This window comes from Brachycentrus maculatus, unplaced genomic scaffold, assembly GCF_059751285.1.
Source record: "Brachycentrus maculatus isolate JH-2025_06_01 unplaced genomic scaffold, ASM5975128v1 h1tg000514l, whole genome shotgun sequence".
In the NCBI taxonomy this organism is placed as follows: domain Eukaryota; kingdom Metazoa; phylum Arthropoda; class Insecta; order Trichoptera; family Brachycentridae; genus Brachycentrus; species Brachycentrus maculatus.
In genome coordinates this window covers 511,396-530,916 of record NW_028281260.1, presented here as the reverse complement: position 1 = coordinate 530,916, position 19,521 = coordinate 511,396, and the positions used below count along the sequence as shown (strand labels likewise).

The window sequence follows — 19,521 nt, the reverse complement described above, 5'->3', positions numbered from 1 at the left end:
AATGATTGACATATTTTTAATTATATGTGAGTAATGTTGTATCTTTTATCGGTAGTTTACGCTGTACATAATCAATGATAACATTTTATGCAAAATATTGAAAATTTTAAATATTCTTTTATCAAAATATTCAAAATTTTATAAAAAAGAACCAAAAAAACTAAAATGTTTTCACAAAAATATGCAAACGTAAACATAACATTACTTGTGTATGCACTAGTACGATTCGTTTTATTATAACAAATTGATTAAATTGTAACCAAGATTCATATAACAATTTGTTACAAAAATTGGATGTGTTTTAATTTTTGCTTTTAAAGATATTTTCCCTAAATTTTGATCTAATTTTATTAGTATTTTATGTGGTATAAAACGTATGATGGCAATACTTAAAATAAAGTGAGAGATTTTGTTCGTGTGAGGTTGTTTAGTTAGTCTTTGGTTGTTTTAGATTTCTTTACCATTTCCATATTTTTCCAATTACCTACAGTTCGCGATAATTGGATAAAAATACTTTCTGAATGATCTAGTTTTTGAAATCATTAAGGCTGTAATAGCTTTTTTTTATTTTATGTTTTTAGTAGGGAGTGTTATGGAAGAACGAAACATTTCAAATGACAGCGCTTCAATAATTTTCTCAATCCCAGTATTTCGTATTAGTTTATGATGTTCGGTGCTAATATCTTCGAATGTTCTATGAATATTTTTTGGGACGGCGTTGAACTATACGAAGGTTATTGATACAGTGCTCGCTTCTACTGTATCGAACAGCATCGACGTGCGAAACTTTCCGAGGTGACATTTCTAATGGTGCTTTCTGAAAAGAACCGCTGATCTATGCACTGTAACAGTGACATGAGCACGAATACTAAACGTCGCGGAGGAGCTAGTGGTTCAGGGTGTTCTGTATCCGGAATATCTGGCATCGTCAACGTCTCATCAACAATGTCTGCCGATCTCGCCGCTCTCTTCGAATGCCCGGTCTGCTTCGACTACGTACTACCTCCTATCCTGCAATGCCAAAGCGGTCACTTGGTGTGCTCCAGCTGCCGTCCAAAGTTAACATGCTGCCCCACGTGTCGGGGGCCGCTGGGGAACATCAGAAACCTAGCCATGGAAAAGGTCGCGAGTAATGTCATGTTTCCATGCAAGCACTCCGCCACCGGGTGTACGGTAACCTTAGTGCACACGGAAAAGGCCGAGCACGAAGAGATCTGCGAGTTCCGGCCGTACTCCTGCCCCTGTCCCGGAGCCTCGTGCAAGTGGCAAGGAAGTCTAGACCAAGTAATGCCCCATCTCATGATGTCCCACAAAAGTATCACCACATTACAAGGCGAAGATATCGTATTCCTGGCAACCGACATCAACCTCCCCGGCGCTGTGGACTGGGTCATGATGCAGTCGTGTTTCAACCACCACTTTATGTTAGTTTTGGAAAAACAGGAAAAGTTCGATGGACACCAACAGTTTTTCGCTATTGTACAGTTAATCGGATCGAGAAAGCAAGCGGAAAACTTTGCGTATAGATTAGAGCTAAACGGCCATAGGCGGAGGCTCACGTGGGAAGCCATGCCTCGCTCCATACACGAAGGAGTATCATCCGCCATAATGAACTCCGACTGTCTGGTGTTCGACACTTCTCTAGCCCAATTGTTTGCGGACAATGGCAACCTCGGCATAAATGTAACAATATCCGTGGTGTGAGAGCGGATGTGAATATTTAAAACAATATTGTTAATTTGCCCATTTAAATGTTATAGTTTTATAAATAGATTAAAAATTAATCCAAAGTTTCCATTGTATGATATACTTATGTTTTTGTAAATATTTGTTCATGATTTAATGCGGATTTAAAACTTTCATTTTCCGAAATGACAGTTTTTTTCTGTCAGTAATACTATTACATATTATGATCTCTGTACTTCAGGGACTCCGTTTGTACACGGAATACTGTTAAGTGAACTGAACCGAGTCATTTTAGATGACAATTGTTTATTCTTAAGGCGTGTCTGCCCATAGAAAACTTAATCTAAGTATAGAAAATATTTTTAAATGTCACAAATCACATTGACATTATAAAACTTCAGAATAAAAATAAAATGTTTAATTTATGTAACCAAGTATTCATTTTCGTCAATTTTAATACCTTTAGACTAAGGCCCTTATTTAAAATATACATCGAATAGTGACCCCGATCTATTTCCTTTTTTTTGTAAACTTAAAACAGCTTCTTTGCTGAGAAAATTCAATAAAATTGAGCAAGAAAATGTTAATTTAAATTGCTAAACGTATTAAGAGTGGTGACTTATTTAATTCTCCTCACCAAAAATAAATTGAAAAAGATCTTTTCTTTGTCAAAAACAGTGGTTGTTAGACCTTCGTGATTATCATATTGATGGATAATTAAAAACCTTGATTTTTATCAGAAATATCTTATTTTTTACTGAAAGTCGTATATTTTAGTTTAACACCATTTCGGAAGGTAGCAGTGTAGAAAAAATGGTGAACGAAACTCCCAAAGTATTTTCAGTTCCTTAAAAATATCAAACTCAAAGAAATTTTTTTTCCAGCATATTAAATTGATTCAAAATAAAAAAGCCAGAAATTAATTATCCATCATACATTTTTATAGTGATAAAACTCTTTACTATTTACTACTTATCTATGTTTGTACACTGGGTTTCTTTCGCATCCATCTGAGCTCCCAACATCTCCAGCTTTATCAATTTTATTTACCTTATCATTGTGGATCTTTGTTGCCTTTTTTAACTTCTATAACATTAGCACTTATCGGAGACTTTCATTTTTCTTGCAAATATAACATACATATTAGATCTTTATAATTATACCCTATACTCACTAGGTTGTTGATGTAAACAATGTTTAACTGTGTTCTGATAAATTAAAAATGTTTAATTGAAAAAACAATACTAGATAGTATAGTACATCCCCCTACAATGTTGAGATAAGTCCTGTGCTATCAGAGAAAACATCATAGGTAGTATTTGTTTTTAAATTGTATTTTAATTTAATAACGACTCATTTCGGTGATTTCCGCTGGTTAAAATATAAAAATACATTTTAAGACATTAACCCCATATAATGCTCCCTCTGATAACGCGGTACCTACCTCAACGTTATAGGAGGGGACTGTATATATATTTTTTGTACGGTTGAAGCTTTATAGTATTGACCAAGAATAAGATCTGAAGGTGATTACGTGCTGATGGTTTTTAACCTGGTCTCATTGAGAATGGAGAACAGGTATTACATCGGTGAAAATAATAATGAATGTAATTAAAGAAATTAAGTACTTTTTTTACAAAGGTAAGTCTAGAAAATGTTATTGTCGCAGGAGCGGTTGTTAAGATTTTTTTTCTAGGTCTGTCATTTTTTTTGACCTGTCAGACAATATGTCACCTGCTCCAAGTTGAATTTTGGTAGATGTGATTTTTTTATTCACATAGTTAACATGTGGTTTTACACTTTGACGCCAATCTCAAATAATAGACATATAAATTTTAATTGTAAAATGTGACATGTGTGTGGTGTTGTATGCATAAATAATTATGTAAATAAGGCACAAATTCATATTCACACATTTTTTTAAAAGAAAAATACACGTAGAACCAAAATACAGTACTCTTAATTTACTTTATCACTTTAACAGGGATTTTTTCAAAGTTTTAAATTTTTTACAGTTTATTTATTTTTTATTTTACATAATTTTAATGAAATATTCTGGAGTTTATTGATTTCCACCCCAATGAATACAGGATAGTTCAAAGTTGTTTCGTTTATTCGATTATTAAAATAGGTTATTATGTACATACACAGTATTTATATGAGCTAGTCATATCATAGTAGTTAACTACCTCTCTCGAGCTTTTGCATCTCTGGCCACTTTCATAATGTGTTAACTTTGTATTGGATTTTATTTTAGTGTATGTATAGCTAGGTAATTAAGAAATTGTGTATTTTTTATATTAAATTACGAGATTTTTTCACTATTCGTCCTGGTAAATCGAGAGTCTACTGTACAACATTATACATAGTTGTTTTATATAATATATAAATCTTAATAATTTTACATTTGAATGCAGTAAGCAATTTTTCATGCTATTTTAAAATAACAATGATATTCATATGGAAAAAAAAAAAGTCCGCCTCCGTAGTGTAATGGTCAGCATGCTCGGCTACCGTTCTAGAGGTCCCGGGTTCGATTCCCAGGGAGGTTTAATAAATATAAGTGATTTTTTCACTCTAATATTTATTCAATATTACACTGGACTGGTACCTGAAGTGGAGGGCTGATCACCTTTCCTTCGTGTGTAAACGATCGAGATAACACTGCGTTTATATGAAGCAGTGCCCTATGCAGCATTGGGGTGCGGTAAGGGTTTTATTATTATTATTTTTATTATTCATATACTTGTTTAAATAAAACAGATTTTTCTTTGTCAGATGAAATTGCGATAAATAATTTATTTTTATTGAAGTCTGTTTCAATTATTCATATTTATTATGATACATTGCTCTATGGATAATTTGATGAAATTAACATTATTAAAAGGCATAATTTTCTATAATGTAATTAAATTAATAATGTACATGATCAATAATTTAAATACATAATTCTGTATTAATCATTTATACAAAGAAATTGATTGCCTTACTGGTATGAACTGAGCGGCTTTATTGGGGAAGGCAATAAGCAATCTGTTGTCGGCGAATCGTTTGTGTCTAATATAGAAGCGGCTTCATCCTGTAACTGGATAGGCAACTGTGGTTTTTTGTTGGAGAGGTCTACTGAATTAACAGGAACGGTCGGAATAGCCTGCCACGGATCTATCGCTTGCGGTTTCACTATTCCATCAGGACTAAATGGATCTTTGTTTTGCCTGTAGACTTCAGTTGGAGCGGGAGCATCCTCGGCAGCGCTATTATCGGCACTCAGATCTGAAAGGTCGATGTCGTAGTTGACATTTGTCAAACCGTGAATAAATTGCTCCGAGCCATATTCATCTGGGGTCGCTAGTTCATCTAAAGATTGCGTATCGAATGACCCAAAGCCAAAGATAGGAGACGGTGATAGAAAATCACCGGAACCTATTGTTTTTAAAGTTGCGATAGGCGGATTGTCCAAAGCTAAATTGTGAACGGAATCCAATGGGAATAAATCCATTAGGTCTGCAGCGTAGTCGCTAACATTTCGACTTGAAGTCATGATTTCACTGGTTGAAGCCACGGGAACACTTTCTATAAGCGCAGCTGTTTTATCATCCGTGCAGGAATCAAAAACATCCTCTATGTTTCTAACTGGACTATTCCTTATGTTAACGTGACAAGTTTCACTTTTCTTTATGTCTTCAATGAGAGGTTCAATTATTTGTTCGGGCGTTGGTTCAATTGACACTAGTTTTTTAGAGAGATCTAATGGGGTGCGTGCCAGTACATCAGAAATCTTCTTAAAAATTTCATCCTGAAAAATATAATAGTTTGTTAATAAGATTATGACAAGTATTTTAAAAGCAATTGTTACTCCAGGGTAATTGGTATAAAATAAACGATTATATTATATAGTATACCTTGAAAGATTCAACTTGGTCTGCGAGGCTTTTTGCTTCGCTTTCTATATAGGTAGTCTTTCTGTCGAGTTCTTGCAGCCGTTTTATTTGGTCCTGGAGGTCGTGAAGTCCCTCGCAAAGGGAGAGTGCTGCGACCTGTAAAAAGCAAGAAAAAAAATATTTTACAATCCTTAATAAGTGCTATCTATAAGACGTGAAATACTGAACAAAAATAAAATGTTCAATAAATACACTTTTTTTATAAGATAATATTCTTCTTCAAACCCCTTATCCGCACTCCAATAGTGCATAGAGCACTGCATCATATAAACACAGTGTTATCTTGATCATGAAGGAAAGGTGATCAACCCTCCGCAACAGTTAATATTGTCCAGTATTGTAATAGCGTCCAGTGTAATATTGAATAAATATTAGAGTGAAAAAATCACCCCAGGAATCGAACACGAGACCTCCAGAACGGTAGCTGAGCGTCCTGACCATTCCACTACGGAGGCGGAAGATAATATTACCATTGCAGTTTTAAAAGATCTAGCATTCTCCAACAAATATATTATTGAATTCGACTAACAGTAGGTATTAAACACTGGTATATGTACCAGTGTTTAATATTGGTAAAAACTAGGATGAAATAAAGATAAACTTACCCAGGATCCACCTCCAACGATTGCAGGTAAGCTCATGAAACCATCAAAATCTACCTTGGTCATATTTAGAGATTCCGCTGTTAAATTTTCTATGAAAGATACTGCACAACACTGAAAATAAAATATGAATAAACTTTATAGACAAAGCTCTGATGAAAGTATATGGTACTGGTATATGAAAAATTTTATAGCATAATTTTTTTTTTTATAGCATTATCAATGTTGAAAAACAGGTTATTTTAACATATCACATATCACTCACTCCTTTCAAGAACGTCATAAATCAAAAAACTTGATTTTTCAGGAGAACGTTTTTAAAGTTCAAAAATATAATGCAATGTATTCAAAATAAATATCGATACACTTATTGAACTTTTTACTGTGCAACAGATCTTTTTAGGTAAAACCTGAAGGTTTTTTCTCCATTTGAAAAATATTTAGTATATTTAAAAAAATAATTAAGCAATACCTTTTCTTCGAAATGCAAAAACAACACTTTCTGCCCTAAGTAAATATTAAGTTAAAAATATGCCTCTTTTGCTGGGATATAGTACATTTTCTGGGCATTCCGAAAACTTGCACAACTGAAAATTGACTAATTTTGATTTAAGACGTTCTTGAAAGGAGTGAGCGATATGTAATTGGTGTAGTGAAAATTGATAATAGATAATTAATTGAAAATTGATGAAAATGATTGAAAAGTGAATTTTATTTTTTATTTTTTCCGCCTAAGAAATAATAAAAAATTCCAGATAAAACTAGCAGAGAATGGGTAAAACTTTTAAACATTTTAGACAAAACAACTAATAATACTGTAATTAACTTTATAAAATGGTTGAAATTGGTAAAAAGTAAACAAAATAGTTACCAAGTTAGTGAAGTAATATCCGCCTTCTCCGGTCATAAGTCTGGCGGCATTGCAGAACCGGGTGACAAAGTTTATATTACTGGTGAGGCGCGGAGGGTTGGCCTTCAGGACTGTGAAGATGAGGGCCGGAAGGAGCTCATCGGCTGACGCGGGACCGCCACTGGCGGCTCCCACTAACTTCACCACTCCGCGGCAACACTCCACCACTCGAGACAGCTTTCCACCAGGAGATAAGATGCTATCCATTGCAATCAGCTCTAAAAAGAATTGTTAGCATAAAGTAAAATGAGGTGTTAATCGTATATTTTTTTTAAATGCAGGCAATTCCTAGTGAAACTCTCTAAAAGGTAAGAAAATAAATATTAATAGAGTAAAATTAATTTCATTTATCTCAGATTTTTTCACCATCTTTCCAGGTAAATCAAGAGTATAGTGAATTTAGTACGGAAAGCGCGCTTGTGTACTACACGGAATTTTACTATCCGGCAGTCCGGTCAGCATGAAAAAACGGATGATTGACTTGTGCACTTGTCCGTCTTTCTCCGGATCGGTGCGTGTGAACTCGATTACGCTAAATTGTCATAGTCGCTTTTATTTGAAAAAACCGGACTGCCGTACAGTAAAATTACGTTTAGTGCACAAGCGCCCAAAGAGAGGAACTGATAAAAGTGGATTCTGTTCTGCACTAGTTAATAGTTTAACGGCATTAATACCAGCATACAAGTAACGATGCAATATGATGTAATATGCCACCAATATACTAAAAAACTATATACTGCAAATGAAAATGATAAAGATATATTTTTTTGGATTTCCACAAGCACAATTACAATTCAAATATAACTCTTCAAATGTATTGAATATTATATCCGAAATAAACAATTCATACACTAATAATCTAAATGGTAAATGTAGGAATACATATCCGATAAAATGGGACTGGGAGAAATCAATGATACATGTGGGATAATTATTAATTTTGAGAAATGACGGATTTGGTTTTCAGTAAGTTAATGAAATTTAAGCAGTTATTAGTTGGTACCATAGATCTTTTGACTTTGTGAAGAATACGAAAATACGGCAAAGGACGAATTAACTCATGGTCACAGCTGTTAAGAAAAGGCCATTCAGATAGCTAGGCGTTGTACTCTGCATGCCTCCCGAAAGCCTTAAGCAAGCTTATCTCAAAAGAGGTTTGAGAGGCTTGAACAAGATCAAGGTTTTGCTGACCAGGACGTCCATTCCTGATAATTCGTTGGTAATTGTCACCTGAACTTCAGGGCGCGGACTTAACTTAAGGGGATACAAGGGAGCTAGCAGCCGACAGAAGAGCCTTAAGACAGTTATGGATGAAATCTTTAAATCACCTGATATTGCACCATACAGTAGATCTCTAACTTTAGAATTTTTCTGGTCAATACGTGAATCGAGGTGATGAGGTGAGACCCAACACAACTGACGAATTCTGTTTTGAAGCTGAGCATCTTTTTTCTCATCATCACAGCTTGCTGGCGAGAATAAAACACTGTTGATAAAAATAAAACATTTCATTACAACAACTGCTTGTGTGGTAATTATTATTCCAAGTCGTCCATGTTATACTATATTAATTAATGCCATGTAACTATGTATTACCTGTGTAAGTATGTCATGGAATGTTTTTCAACAAAATCTAGCAATAGTTCTCTGGTTTCAGCATCTATTTCGGTGTAGCAATTTTGATTAGTTTCCATTCGTTTTGCGAATACCTTAAAATGACACAAAAATTGTTACAACTTTATAAAAATAATATATTATTAGATTAAACCAATGTTACCGACATCATCAGACTGGTCTGACCAGTCTGATGATGTCGGTAACGACGAAACCCGGTCGCTGGTCAAATAAAAAAAGTGGAAAAGCTAAAAATATTGGTTTTAATCTAATAATATATTAAAAATGCAATTCCATCACGAAGTGTCAGTGGATAATATAAATCTATTATAAAAATAAGACATTTTTTCTAAGAACACCATTGCAATGACATTTTTTTTATACGAAACAAAGAACAACATAAACAAAGGTGAGTCAGAGCAACACAGATTGCTGAAAAATATTTTTAGTATTGATAACATGATTTTTTTATGATATAAATTCGTAATTCGATATTATGCACTGTTATTCAATGCAATGATAAATATCACCTACTGAATTTGATTTGATATCTTTACTGTTGTTATTTTACTTTTTTGCAACCGAAGCGCATAAACACATTTGATTGATGCTTTGTGTTTTAATTAATATTAACATAAGCGTTAAGATGATAAGTTTGAAATTGAATGGGTTTATGAGAAACACATATTACTACTGTGGAACAAAAATATGATGATAAATTAGGATTTTTAACAATTTGTATCACCATAAATATATTTATATTGAAATACAGTAAAACCAACCCAAACTAGACACCCATTATACCCAAAACCAGGACAAATGGAAAATAAATTTCAGAGTTATTTTCCATGTAAAAATAATTCTTTAAACCGGATAACAACCTAACAAGGAAACAGAATAACTTTCGGAAAACCGTTTGCATAAAGAACTCGACTAAGACGGATTATTTTACAGACTAAGGCAATGAAAGGGGACTTAAAATATGCAATTTTTGAGAAATCTGTTATGGATGATGTTCAGGAGTTGGCAATTTTCAAGAATATTCCAGAACTCCTGGAATTAATGCAGGATGCAAAGGATGTTCTGTTGTAGAGAGGTTGCAACTTTTCACTTTATAGATATATAGGGATAGAGAAACACCGACTATTACACCTAGTTGAAAAAACATAAAAACCTATTGTTTTATTTACAGGCTTATTATTCTATAATGTGTATTGTAGCGATTGCATTCCGTCTTAGGCAACTTTTACTAATTTATAATGTATTTTCCACGGAAAACATTTTATATGATATGGGTTGTGCGAGGACCCAATATTTGACTCACATGACAATTTTGTTTTATATCATTTATATTTGAAGCACTAATTTTGTGATTTTCCATTTTAAAATTAAAATGTAAATTTGTTTAAGTTATAATAAAATATTCATCCTGATTTTAAAACAAAGTTACATTTTAATTATAATTTTGTTTGAATTCAAGGGTCAACTATAATGGGCGTATATAGTGGACTCTACTATAATTTGAAAATAATCACCTTGTTTTCATTTAATTTACAATTGTGATAATGCAAAACAGTTGATATGCATCAGAGAACAAATGATGGATGTAAACATTTTCATAAAAATACCTGGTAAAAATTTTGCGTCATGTCAGATAATTCGTCTACTGTTTTGTGTTGGTATTGCTTGGCAATACTAGTAAAGAAAGCTTGGATACATTTCCTTGTATCTCGTTCGATAGTGGCATTTAACGAAGGGAAACATTCATAGAAATCTTTCTTTTGCTTTTCAAATTCACCGGACGGGATCATTAGTTCTGAGGGACCTCTATCTCTGCTCTCTTTGTCACCAGGTGCAACATCTGAAATTGTCAAATTGATGGAATAAAAAATTATTGAAGTTGATTCAATATAGTGAATCCTGCAAATGGATTTGGACGGAGTTATGAACATTTGGATTGTAAAACCTGGAAACAAGTGTCGCGAAAGAGGAATTCAGTTAGTGAATAATATTAAGGATATTGTTGCCGCAAATATGCCTCATGCAAATAAATCTAGATTTGCTGTCCAGAAATATATAGAAAATCCGTTGGTTATATACAACACCAAATTTGACATGAGACAATGGTTTCTTATTTGATTTAAATACTTTTCTTTAATTTAATTGATGAACACCAATAGTTTTATGAGCACCACCAAGGAGGCTTTGTCTCCAGATAAAAATAAGATATTCTTGATATTAAAATGTTATTTATCCCCAGGGCTTTTTTTCCATATAATGCGGTGGAACGGCATTCTGGCACATTTTTTCACAGATAATTTTTTTTTTTAAATTTTCAAAATCAATTACACAAAACAATGTTTTCACTTACGTAATTACAATCTTTCTTTATATAATTCATCAAAATGATAAAATATAGCATTGTAATGAATATTTAAATGATATTTCAATATATTTTGTTTTATTTGTAAAAAACTTGAAGTGAGTTCCGGGACCTTTTTTGTTTCAAAAAAACCCTGTTTATCCCTAGTAATAATAATATTTATTTCTATGAAATATTAAGTAACCAAATTTAATTTGACATTATCAATTTTTGAGAACAATAATACAAATAAAATAAACATTTGAATGAACTACCTTTGGCATTGGATGCTTTTCTGAACACATTGAGCTTTAGTAATTTGTTTTTTTTGAGACTATCAGAATGGCGTAACTTCTTAGCTTCAAACTTGGTAAATCCAGCAACTTGGGTTGGTTTTGGCTGTCTTTCTAGTACCTGATGTTCTCGCTGCACACCCGTCGAGCTGCCGCTAGCTTTCTCTGCTGTAAAGAAAACAAAACCAAATATTATTACATAAGTTTTTTATTGTTGCATAAATTTAATGATGATCAAAGAACAAAATGATGGATAGGTGCGTAATAAATTATGGATGTAACAAGCCACTTTGATGTTCTAAACTGAGTAGAACCAATTAATATGACCGTAATAAATAACACATAATGAAATATAAATATGCAATTTTTCAATTATAAAAAATAAATATTTAGAAAGAATACGTAAACTATTCCACAATACTAATGTTAATGATTAAAGTTGTTTAGTAACTTATTATGAGTTGAAACCTCTATTTTAAATGGGATTTTAAAAATATGTTAAAAATACCAGATTTATCGCACTCTCATATAAAGATGTAAAACAATGAGATTTTATAGCAGTTTTTGATTAATTTATAGTCACTCATATCAATGTTTGGTATATTGACAACAATTGTCAGTAAAAAACCTTTTTAATTGTTTAACATGAACAATTCTTACCTGCTCTTCTTTCACGATGGACTTGTTCACGATGGCACTTTGAGCAGTACCCTTGCCACTGTGCATTCCCGTAAAATCCACAGCCGCTTTTGCACTTCAAGTCGCTGTGATGAATTCGCAACGACGGCGTCTTGGTGGCGTACATTATGTACTTGTAAGACCGCTGAAGATTGGTACCAAACATTTTTGGTTAAGATTAAAACGCAAAAAGAAAGTCCTCAATTCAATAAAACCCCTTCATCACACAAAATTGACGGATTTCAACCCATTTACATGAAATATCACAATAACACACCCTGATTACTAAACCATTCAGTAATACGAATGTTTAGTTGCAAAAATAGTTCAAGTCACCCAAGTATTTTGAACCCCAAACACTTAATTCATCCCATTTTAATTTATGAGTGATAAACTCACTGTTATATTTTGGATTTGCACAATGTTGTTCGATCATTTCAAGCGGACAACTACTAACAGCAGACACCTCAGACATTGTTTTTATATGTGTATCTTATCTCTTTAAAGTGAGTCAAAAGATAACAAATTTTGTAAAAACTTTGTGAGACATGCTTGGTACATACCTCTATCACTTGATGAGATTTAAAAGATATATAAATACATATAACTCATAATGTGCAAAAAAAAAACAGAATATCAGATAAGCAATACATGTTAATGTACTTTATTTACTATCACCTAGGTTTCCACGAATCAACTCACTTCTTAGTATTAAAAATGCACTCATTGATTTATTATGATTACTGTCATTTATGTCTCAAACTTGTGGAAAATAAAATATGTACATCTTTTCAAAAAATGTATGTGAACTTCCATAAAACCAAATAAAGAACTTTTTAAAAGTGATTTGCCGACATCGCGTGACAACAATTCAATTGTATTTAGACAACAACAAAAAAAATACAAGAAAGCAGATAGCCAAAATCATTGAGAGGAAAATATAATTACTATGAATTTCACAATCAGGAAAAGTGATATTTTAAATAAAAATAAACAAAAAAAAATTATATATTAAGAGTTTAAAATAAATACGTGTATTTAGAACAAATCTGTTTAATTTAAGAGCTGAATACAAATATTAATTGGATAGTATCTGGTCAACAGTTATCCTAATGTTATTTAGTGAACATAATACATTATGACGTTTCATCAGATATAAGTAAAAATTACAAAGTGTAAAACAACGGCAAAAGCATACGATTCTAAACGAATACTTTTTCATTAAGTAGAATAAATAACAAAACAGCATAATATATTGACCTACAAAGAGTTATATGAAGTGGCCAATTTTGACATCCGGTTTAGTAAATTACATTGCATTTTTATATATAAAACAAAAATGTACAATTTTATAAAAGCGTACTTCTATATAATAATATAATAAATAATTTTCGGATAACAATTCAATTCTTACCCTTTAAAATTAAATCTAAATAAAATAAAATTTTGACACTGACATTTCGGACAGCAGAACAAACGTCAAGTGAAACCATAGATCAAAGATTATATACTACCATAGATGTGTTTCCTTCGACAAGACGCGTTCATAAACATCAACTAAACATGTTTAAATAATCGTAAAAAAATAAATATATGTAACATTTTTTTTCATGGAAAATATAAAATTGATGTTATCTTCAGATTCTTTCTTCAAATATTACCGTTTCGCCTTGTGTAATACTTTCGTTAATAGCCATATATAATACAGAATTTGGAAATTTGCTTCTCTCTAAATGGAAGTCTTATCTTTTCTTTTGTTTGGTATTGTGATTACGCTCGTTTTAAACACATAAAGTAAATGCCACTTTTTACAATGCGCGCTCTTTCTCTTTACCATTTGGCCTACAAAATTACACCCAACAAACTAATCATACTCACATGAGAGCGAACATCAACTGTTTCGCGCAAGTGCATGATTCGCGGTCCGTCTAGACTTTTGGGCGACAATCTGTTAGTGAATATAAAAGATATTTTTTAGAGAAGTTGCAATTGCGCAGAGCAGTTCATTTTCGTTTTTAAGTAGGTTACCAACCTTTAGGTTACATAATTTACCGATCTTTAAGGCTGCAAAAACCATAATTCAGAGAATAAAACTAGAAATTTCATGTAATTGCTCTCTTCATATCAATGTAGGCTCGATGAGTATATGTAACCATCTTCACGTTCATCGTGGTAACAGGCGATCATTCGACGATCGCTCTGAGTAAATGAACCCAACCCAGACGTACACAGACAATATTAATAATGAAATACATTATCATCGGATTAGAGATAATGGTAAAAATATCGACGCAGATTTTTACAGTAAAAAAATAATTTATTACAAATAAGTATATTTATCAAGATTATGTTTTAATTATTCAATTTAAGGAATTTTGTTATATTTTCTGAAGGTCATGTTCACACGAACACCAATAGCACTTTTTTTGACAGGCAAAGAATGATACCAAATTTTATTTGTCGGAGGATTCATCAATAATAAACTTCCGTGATTCAACTCCACCTTAACTGAAAAGAAAAACAATTCAATATTAAACAAAACAGATCAAATTATCGTTTTCAAACGGTTATTATTATACGAATAAAATACATAAGATATGCACAAATCTATTCAAACATTCGTATTAAAAGTCATATTGAAACTTTGATTTTACCATAACAACTTGTATTAATGGTTTTAATAATTTTATTGTATCAACGTTAAAAATGAAAAGGCTTAGATCCAGCAACGCATTATATTTGATGGGATATACATGACGAGTGACGGAGCTCAAAGGGATGAACGATATTACTGCTATGTCGCACAGTAGGTAGGATAATGAGAATACCAGTAATGATAGGATAGGATACTGCTAAACTTGTATTTAAGTACCTTAATGCAAAAGCCCGTTTTTTCATTCAAAAGTTTCATTCCGCTTCCGTAGTGTGGTGACTAATCACTACGCCAAGTATTTGACTGCCGCGCCAGAGTCCCGGTTTGATTCGAATAATAATAATAATAAAACCCTTACCGCACCCCAATGGTGCATAGGGCACTGCTTCATATAAACGCAGTTTTATCTCGATCTTTTACACATGAAGGAAAGGTGATCAGCCCTCCACTTCAGGCACCAGTCCAGTGTAATATTGAATAAATATTAGAGTGAAAAAATCACTTATTATATCCTTGATTCGAAAGGGAATCAAAATAAATAAAAGTGATTTTTCTATATTTAAGTATTTTTATATATAACCCTAGACTGATTCCTTGCTTTCGTGTGATTTACGATAGCGATAACACTATGCACCATTGCATGCGGATAAGGCAAATGTCGGCAAAGTGTAACTCGGGAGCCGCATGCGTCTCTTTGATGTTTTATGTGGGGCTCCGGCACAAATGTACGCGGAAAGGCGGAAGGCTCTTCGACGTATTCATGTATTATTTTATGTATTCATACGAACAATCTTTTTCAAGCATAAACCTTATTAAAAGAAAAACGAGATATTGTCTTATTGATGAGAACTTGGAAACGTGCTAAAAAACGACATACCTAACTTGAACGAACTTAAAGGAGATGCAAGGACATTATTCGCAATAAGTAATGTTCTTATGAATACCTTACTTCCAAAAAAAAAATTATCAACGTATAAAATCCTTATTGAATAAACAATCAACTTTCATTGAGTGTACTGGTAATTTAATAAAAGTCTACATTATAATTAAGGTGTACTAGAATTGTCCGCCTCCGTAGTGTAATGGTCAGCACGGTCGGCTACCATTCTGGAGGTCCCGGGTTCGATTCCCAGGGGGGGTCAAATAAATATAAGTGATTTTTTCACTCTAATATTTACTCAATATTACCCTGGACTGGTACCTAAAGCGGAGGGCTGATCACCTTTCCTTCGTGTGTTAACGATCAAAATAACACTGTGTTTATATAATGCAGTGCCCTATGCATCATTGGGGTGTGGATAAGGGTTTGAATTGAATTGAATTGAAATTGTACTAGAATTGCAAACAGATTTGGATCTCAAGATTTTTTTTTACTCTTTGGCTAATAAGTTTGCCGACCACTGAGGTTTAAAGCAATGAAAATATTACCACATTGCAATACCCCTACGTTTAAAAAAAAATTAACTGCAGCGTTGGATTTCGAAAGAAATATGTTATAAAGGAAACTGAATACACGTATTTTTATTTTCTATTAATACATAATTAAAAACAATGTTGCTATATTTATCGTTCATCACAATTGGTCAACGATGAATATGGGAATTTGATGTTATGTTCTACTCGATATCGTCACCACTGAGATCGCTTACATAGCGAGTCGATATTTATATCGTGGTGTGTCCCTATTTTCACATAATTTGTCTTTGACTTGAGCTTTGATCTTTCCCTTTTCCCCTTTTCCTCCCTCCCGTCCCTCTTCCAGGTATTTTTTTTATTAAATTACAAATGTGAAATTTTGTACAATAACTGGATTGGTACAAATACCTGTGTTGTGTAAGTCGTTAATGTAAATTAATTTATATAACTGTTCAGTAAAATTTCCAAATAAAATAATAATAAAAAAACTAAAAATTCAAGAGTCGAGAGAGATTAATTGAAATTAATGCGTATTCATTGGTTGCTCGTTGCTATGGTAACAGAATACGGCGCAACAACACAACACGTCAACAGAGGAACGAAATATCTCGTTGGAGCACTTTTGTTATCAACATGGGTTTAGACGTGAACAATATAAAAGATGGAGAATATACGAAAATAATATATACGTTGGTAAGTAACCTACGAATTTCGTATATTGCACTATCATTTATTCGTAAATTGTACTAATGGATACCTATGTATAGCTAGTAAAATTTCCACAGTACATATTTAGACATTTCTAACCTTTTGACACCTTTTACAGAATTAGGAGATTTAGGATTTTGAACAAACGAACATTTACATATTTATAAATATAGATATTGAGTGCGTTCAAATCTTTGTACTTTGTAAAAATTGTATTTAATCTGACAAGGGATTATTATCAAGATATATACTTTTAAAATTGATTATCTCAATAAAGAAAAATAAGTTTTAATATTAATGTACATGTTCTTTTGGCTGGCTTGCTGTGTAATATTCACCATTCTATTTATTATTTTTAACAGCCATATCACTTTAACAGGTGTGTCGTAATTACGTTATCAAAATATGGAGTAAGTTATATTTTCATTCAATGCTTTGAATCATAATTTGATTAGTGTATAAAAACAAAATCGACGTTACTTTAAATGATTAATGTTTAAAGCCATCATCATAGGAAGCTTTTAGATTTTAATATACTTTAAGTAAATTCTCGATATTTATTATTTTTCAGATAAAAGAAAAATCATTTTTGGAAGCGATCAAAGTTCTCAACCATGTGAACGATATTAATCCGAATAGAGCAGGTTTATCCCTTTTAGGATACTGTTTCTTTAATTTGCAAGATTACGTTAACTCGGCCAACTGCTACGAACAACTTACTGAGCTTCATCCTGAAATACCCGATTACAGGCTTTACTACGCGCAGTCGTTGTACCTTGCTTCATTGTACGAGGAGGCTTACAAAGTTAGTAGCCAAATAACAGAACCGGGGTTCGAAGAAAAAATTACTAAGCTTCAAGCGGCTATAAAGTATGGGGAGGAAGATATTACGGCTGCCAAGAGCTTGGTGGAAGCGTGTCCCACTGACGATCCGGACCGGGATATTAACTTCGGTTGCTTACTATACAAAGAAGGGAATTACGAAGACGCCCTGCAAAAGTTTTCGAAGACCCTTCAAATTATCGGTTTCAACAGCCACTTACATTACAACATAGCCTTGTGTTATTTTCGGTTAAAGGAGTATACTTTGGCTTTGAAACACATCAATATTATCATAGAAAGAGGCATTCGTGACCATCCTGAACTAGCGGTCGGAATGCAAGGAGATGTGTCTGAAATTAAATCTGTGGGAAATACGCTGACTCTTCACGAGACAGCGCTGACGGAAGCCTTTAATCTGAAGGCGGCCGTGGAATATCAATCGAAAAACATCGAAGCCGCTCGCGAAGCACTCAGCGACATGCCGCCGCGTTACGAACACGAATTAGATGTTGTCTCTCTGCATAATACTGCATTGCTAAACATGGAAACACATCCGACTGAAGGGTTCGAAAAATTAAATTTTCTCTTGCAACAAAACCCTTTTCCGTCAGAGACGTTTCAGAATCTGATATTACTCTACTGCAAATTTCAATATTACGATTTGGCCGCTGATGTCTTGGCCGAGAACGCCGATTTGACCTATAACATGACACCATACTTGTACGAATTTATTGACGCTCTCATAACGAGTCAAACATCTCCGGAAGAAGCATTCCAAAAATTTGAGGACATCGGATCTCGATTCGCGGAACAGCTAAGAAAACTAACAAAAACAGTTCAAGAAAGCAGATCTCAAGGAGACAATGAAGAAGTCAAACGCGCCGTATTAGAATACGAGGATGCTCTCGAAAAATATATCCCGGTCGTGATGGCCCAGGCTAGGATATATTGGGACATAGAAAATTACGCTCAGGTTGAGAAAATATTCCGTAAATCCGTCGAATTCTGTAATGAATCGGATGTGTGGCGGCTCAATGTTGCCCATGTACTTTTTATGCAAGAAAATAAATACAAGGAAGCAGTTAGCTTTTATGAACCCATTGTTAAAAAGCAGTATGACAATATACTTTCAGTGAGCGCTGCGATTCTAGCAAATTTATGCGTCTCGTATATTATGACATCCCAAAATGAAGAGGCAGAAGATATTATGAGAAAAATAGAAAAGGAAGAAGAGCAACAAAGTTTCGAGGATCCTCAGAAGAAGTTTTTTCATTTGTGCATTGTTAACTTGGTGATAGGAACGTTGTATTGCGCAAAAGGGAATTTCGAGTTCGGGATATCGCGAGTCATCAAATCGTTGGAACCTTTCAACAAGAAGTTGGGAACGGATACTTGGTTTTACGCCAAACGATGCTTCTTGGCGTTCATAGAGAACATGGCTAAGCATCTTATTTCCGCGAAGGATGTGACATTGAAGGAGTGCTTGCAGTTCCTGGATGGGTGCGAGATGCACGGACGCTACGTGCCGACGGTGCTCGGAAGTCCTTTGCAGGAAGATGACGCAACTACCACAGCCAAGCACACGGTCACCTACGAGGCAAGGCTCCTCAAGTATATGCTCCTCAAAATGAACACAATCGATAAATCGGTCAGTATATTGGAATTTGAGGATGCGAAGTAAAATGATTTAATATTCCAAACATAAGCGTGTAATTGTTTTTGTTTAACAATACAAGGATTTTAAGCAGTTGATCATCGACTATGTAGGTACGCACGTTATGATTATATAATTAAAATAAAACATATTTTTAAGCACATCAAATATTTCATTTGTAA

General features: G+C 33.4%; 4 protein-coding genes across 9 annotated transcripts in view; 2 read left to right on the top strand and 2 right to left on the bottom strand.

Annotated features, from left to right (window-relative positions):
- The first annotated feature begins 387 nt into the window (after window positions 1-387).
- LOC148301808 (E3 ubiquitin-protein ligase SIAH1B-like) lies at window positions 388-2,849 on the top strand. The gene has a single exon (XM_088272685.1). It carries the CDS (start codon window positions 838-840, stop codon window positions 1,702-1,704), a length of 867 nt encoding a protein of 288 aa, XP_088128811.1. The 5' UTR covers window positions 388-837; the 3' UTR covers window positions 1,705-2,849.
- A 1,601-nt stretch (window positions 2,850-4,450) lies between these two features.
- On the bottom strand, window positions 4,451-13,571 carry Rabex-5 (Rabaptin-5-associated exchange factor for Rab5). 2 transcript variants are annotated; one of them, XM_088272677.1, is made up of 10 exons: window positions 13,501-13,571; window positions 12,069-12,231; window positions 11,391-11,576; window positions 10,382-10,614; window positions 8,736-8,848; window positions 8,468-8,625; window positions 7,101-7,357; window positions 6,233-6,343; window positions 5,589-5,723; window positions 4,451-5,482 (listed from the first exon to the last, which is right to left on the bottom strand). In XM_088272677.1, the coding sequence occupies exons 2-10, from the start codon at window positions 12,211-12,213 to the stop codon at window positions 4,673-4,675; spliced, it is 2,148 nt and encodes a 715-aa protein (XP_088128803.1). In that variant the 5' UTR covers window positions 12,214-12,231; window positions 13,501-13,571; the 3' UTR covers window positions 4,451-4,672. The 2 variants fall into 2 exon arrangements, with proteins under 2 accessions (XP_088128803.1, XP_088128802.1); XM_088272676.1 differs by lacking the exon at window positions 13,501-13,571 and having other exon boundaries at window positions 12,069-12,395.
- Window positions 13,572-14,402: 831 nt separating this feature from the next.
- LOC148301804 (DNA oxidative demethylase ALKBH2-like) overlaps window positions 14,403-19,521 on the bottom strand; it is a 142,192-nt gene continuing 137,073 nt past the window's right edge. For all 5 annotated transcript variants that reach the window (XM_088272682.1, XM_088272683.1, XM_088272684.1 and 2 more), the window contains one exon: window positions 14,403-14,594. In XM_088272682.1, coding sequence (XP_088128808.1) covers window positions 14,452-14,594 — 143 coding nt within the window. In that variant the 3' untranslated portion in view covers window positions 14,403-14,451. The remainder of the gene's footprint in view (window positions 14,595-19,521) is intronic.
- Ttc30 (tetratricopeptide repeat domain 30) lies at window positions 16,693-19,501 on the top strand. The gene is made up of 2 exons (XM_088272678.1): window positions 16,693-16,848; window positions 17,435-19,501. Exons 1-2 carry the CDS (start codon window positions 16,789-16,791, stop codon window positions 19,364-19,366), a joined length of 1,992 nt encoding a protein of 663 aa, XP_088128804.1. The 5' UTR covers window positions 16,693-16,788; the 3' UTR covers window positions 19,367-19,501.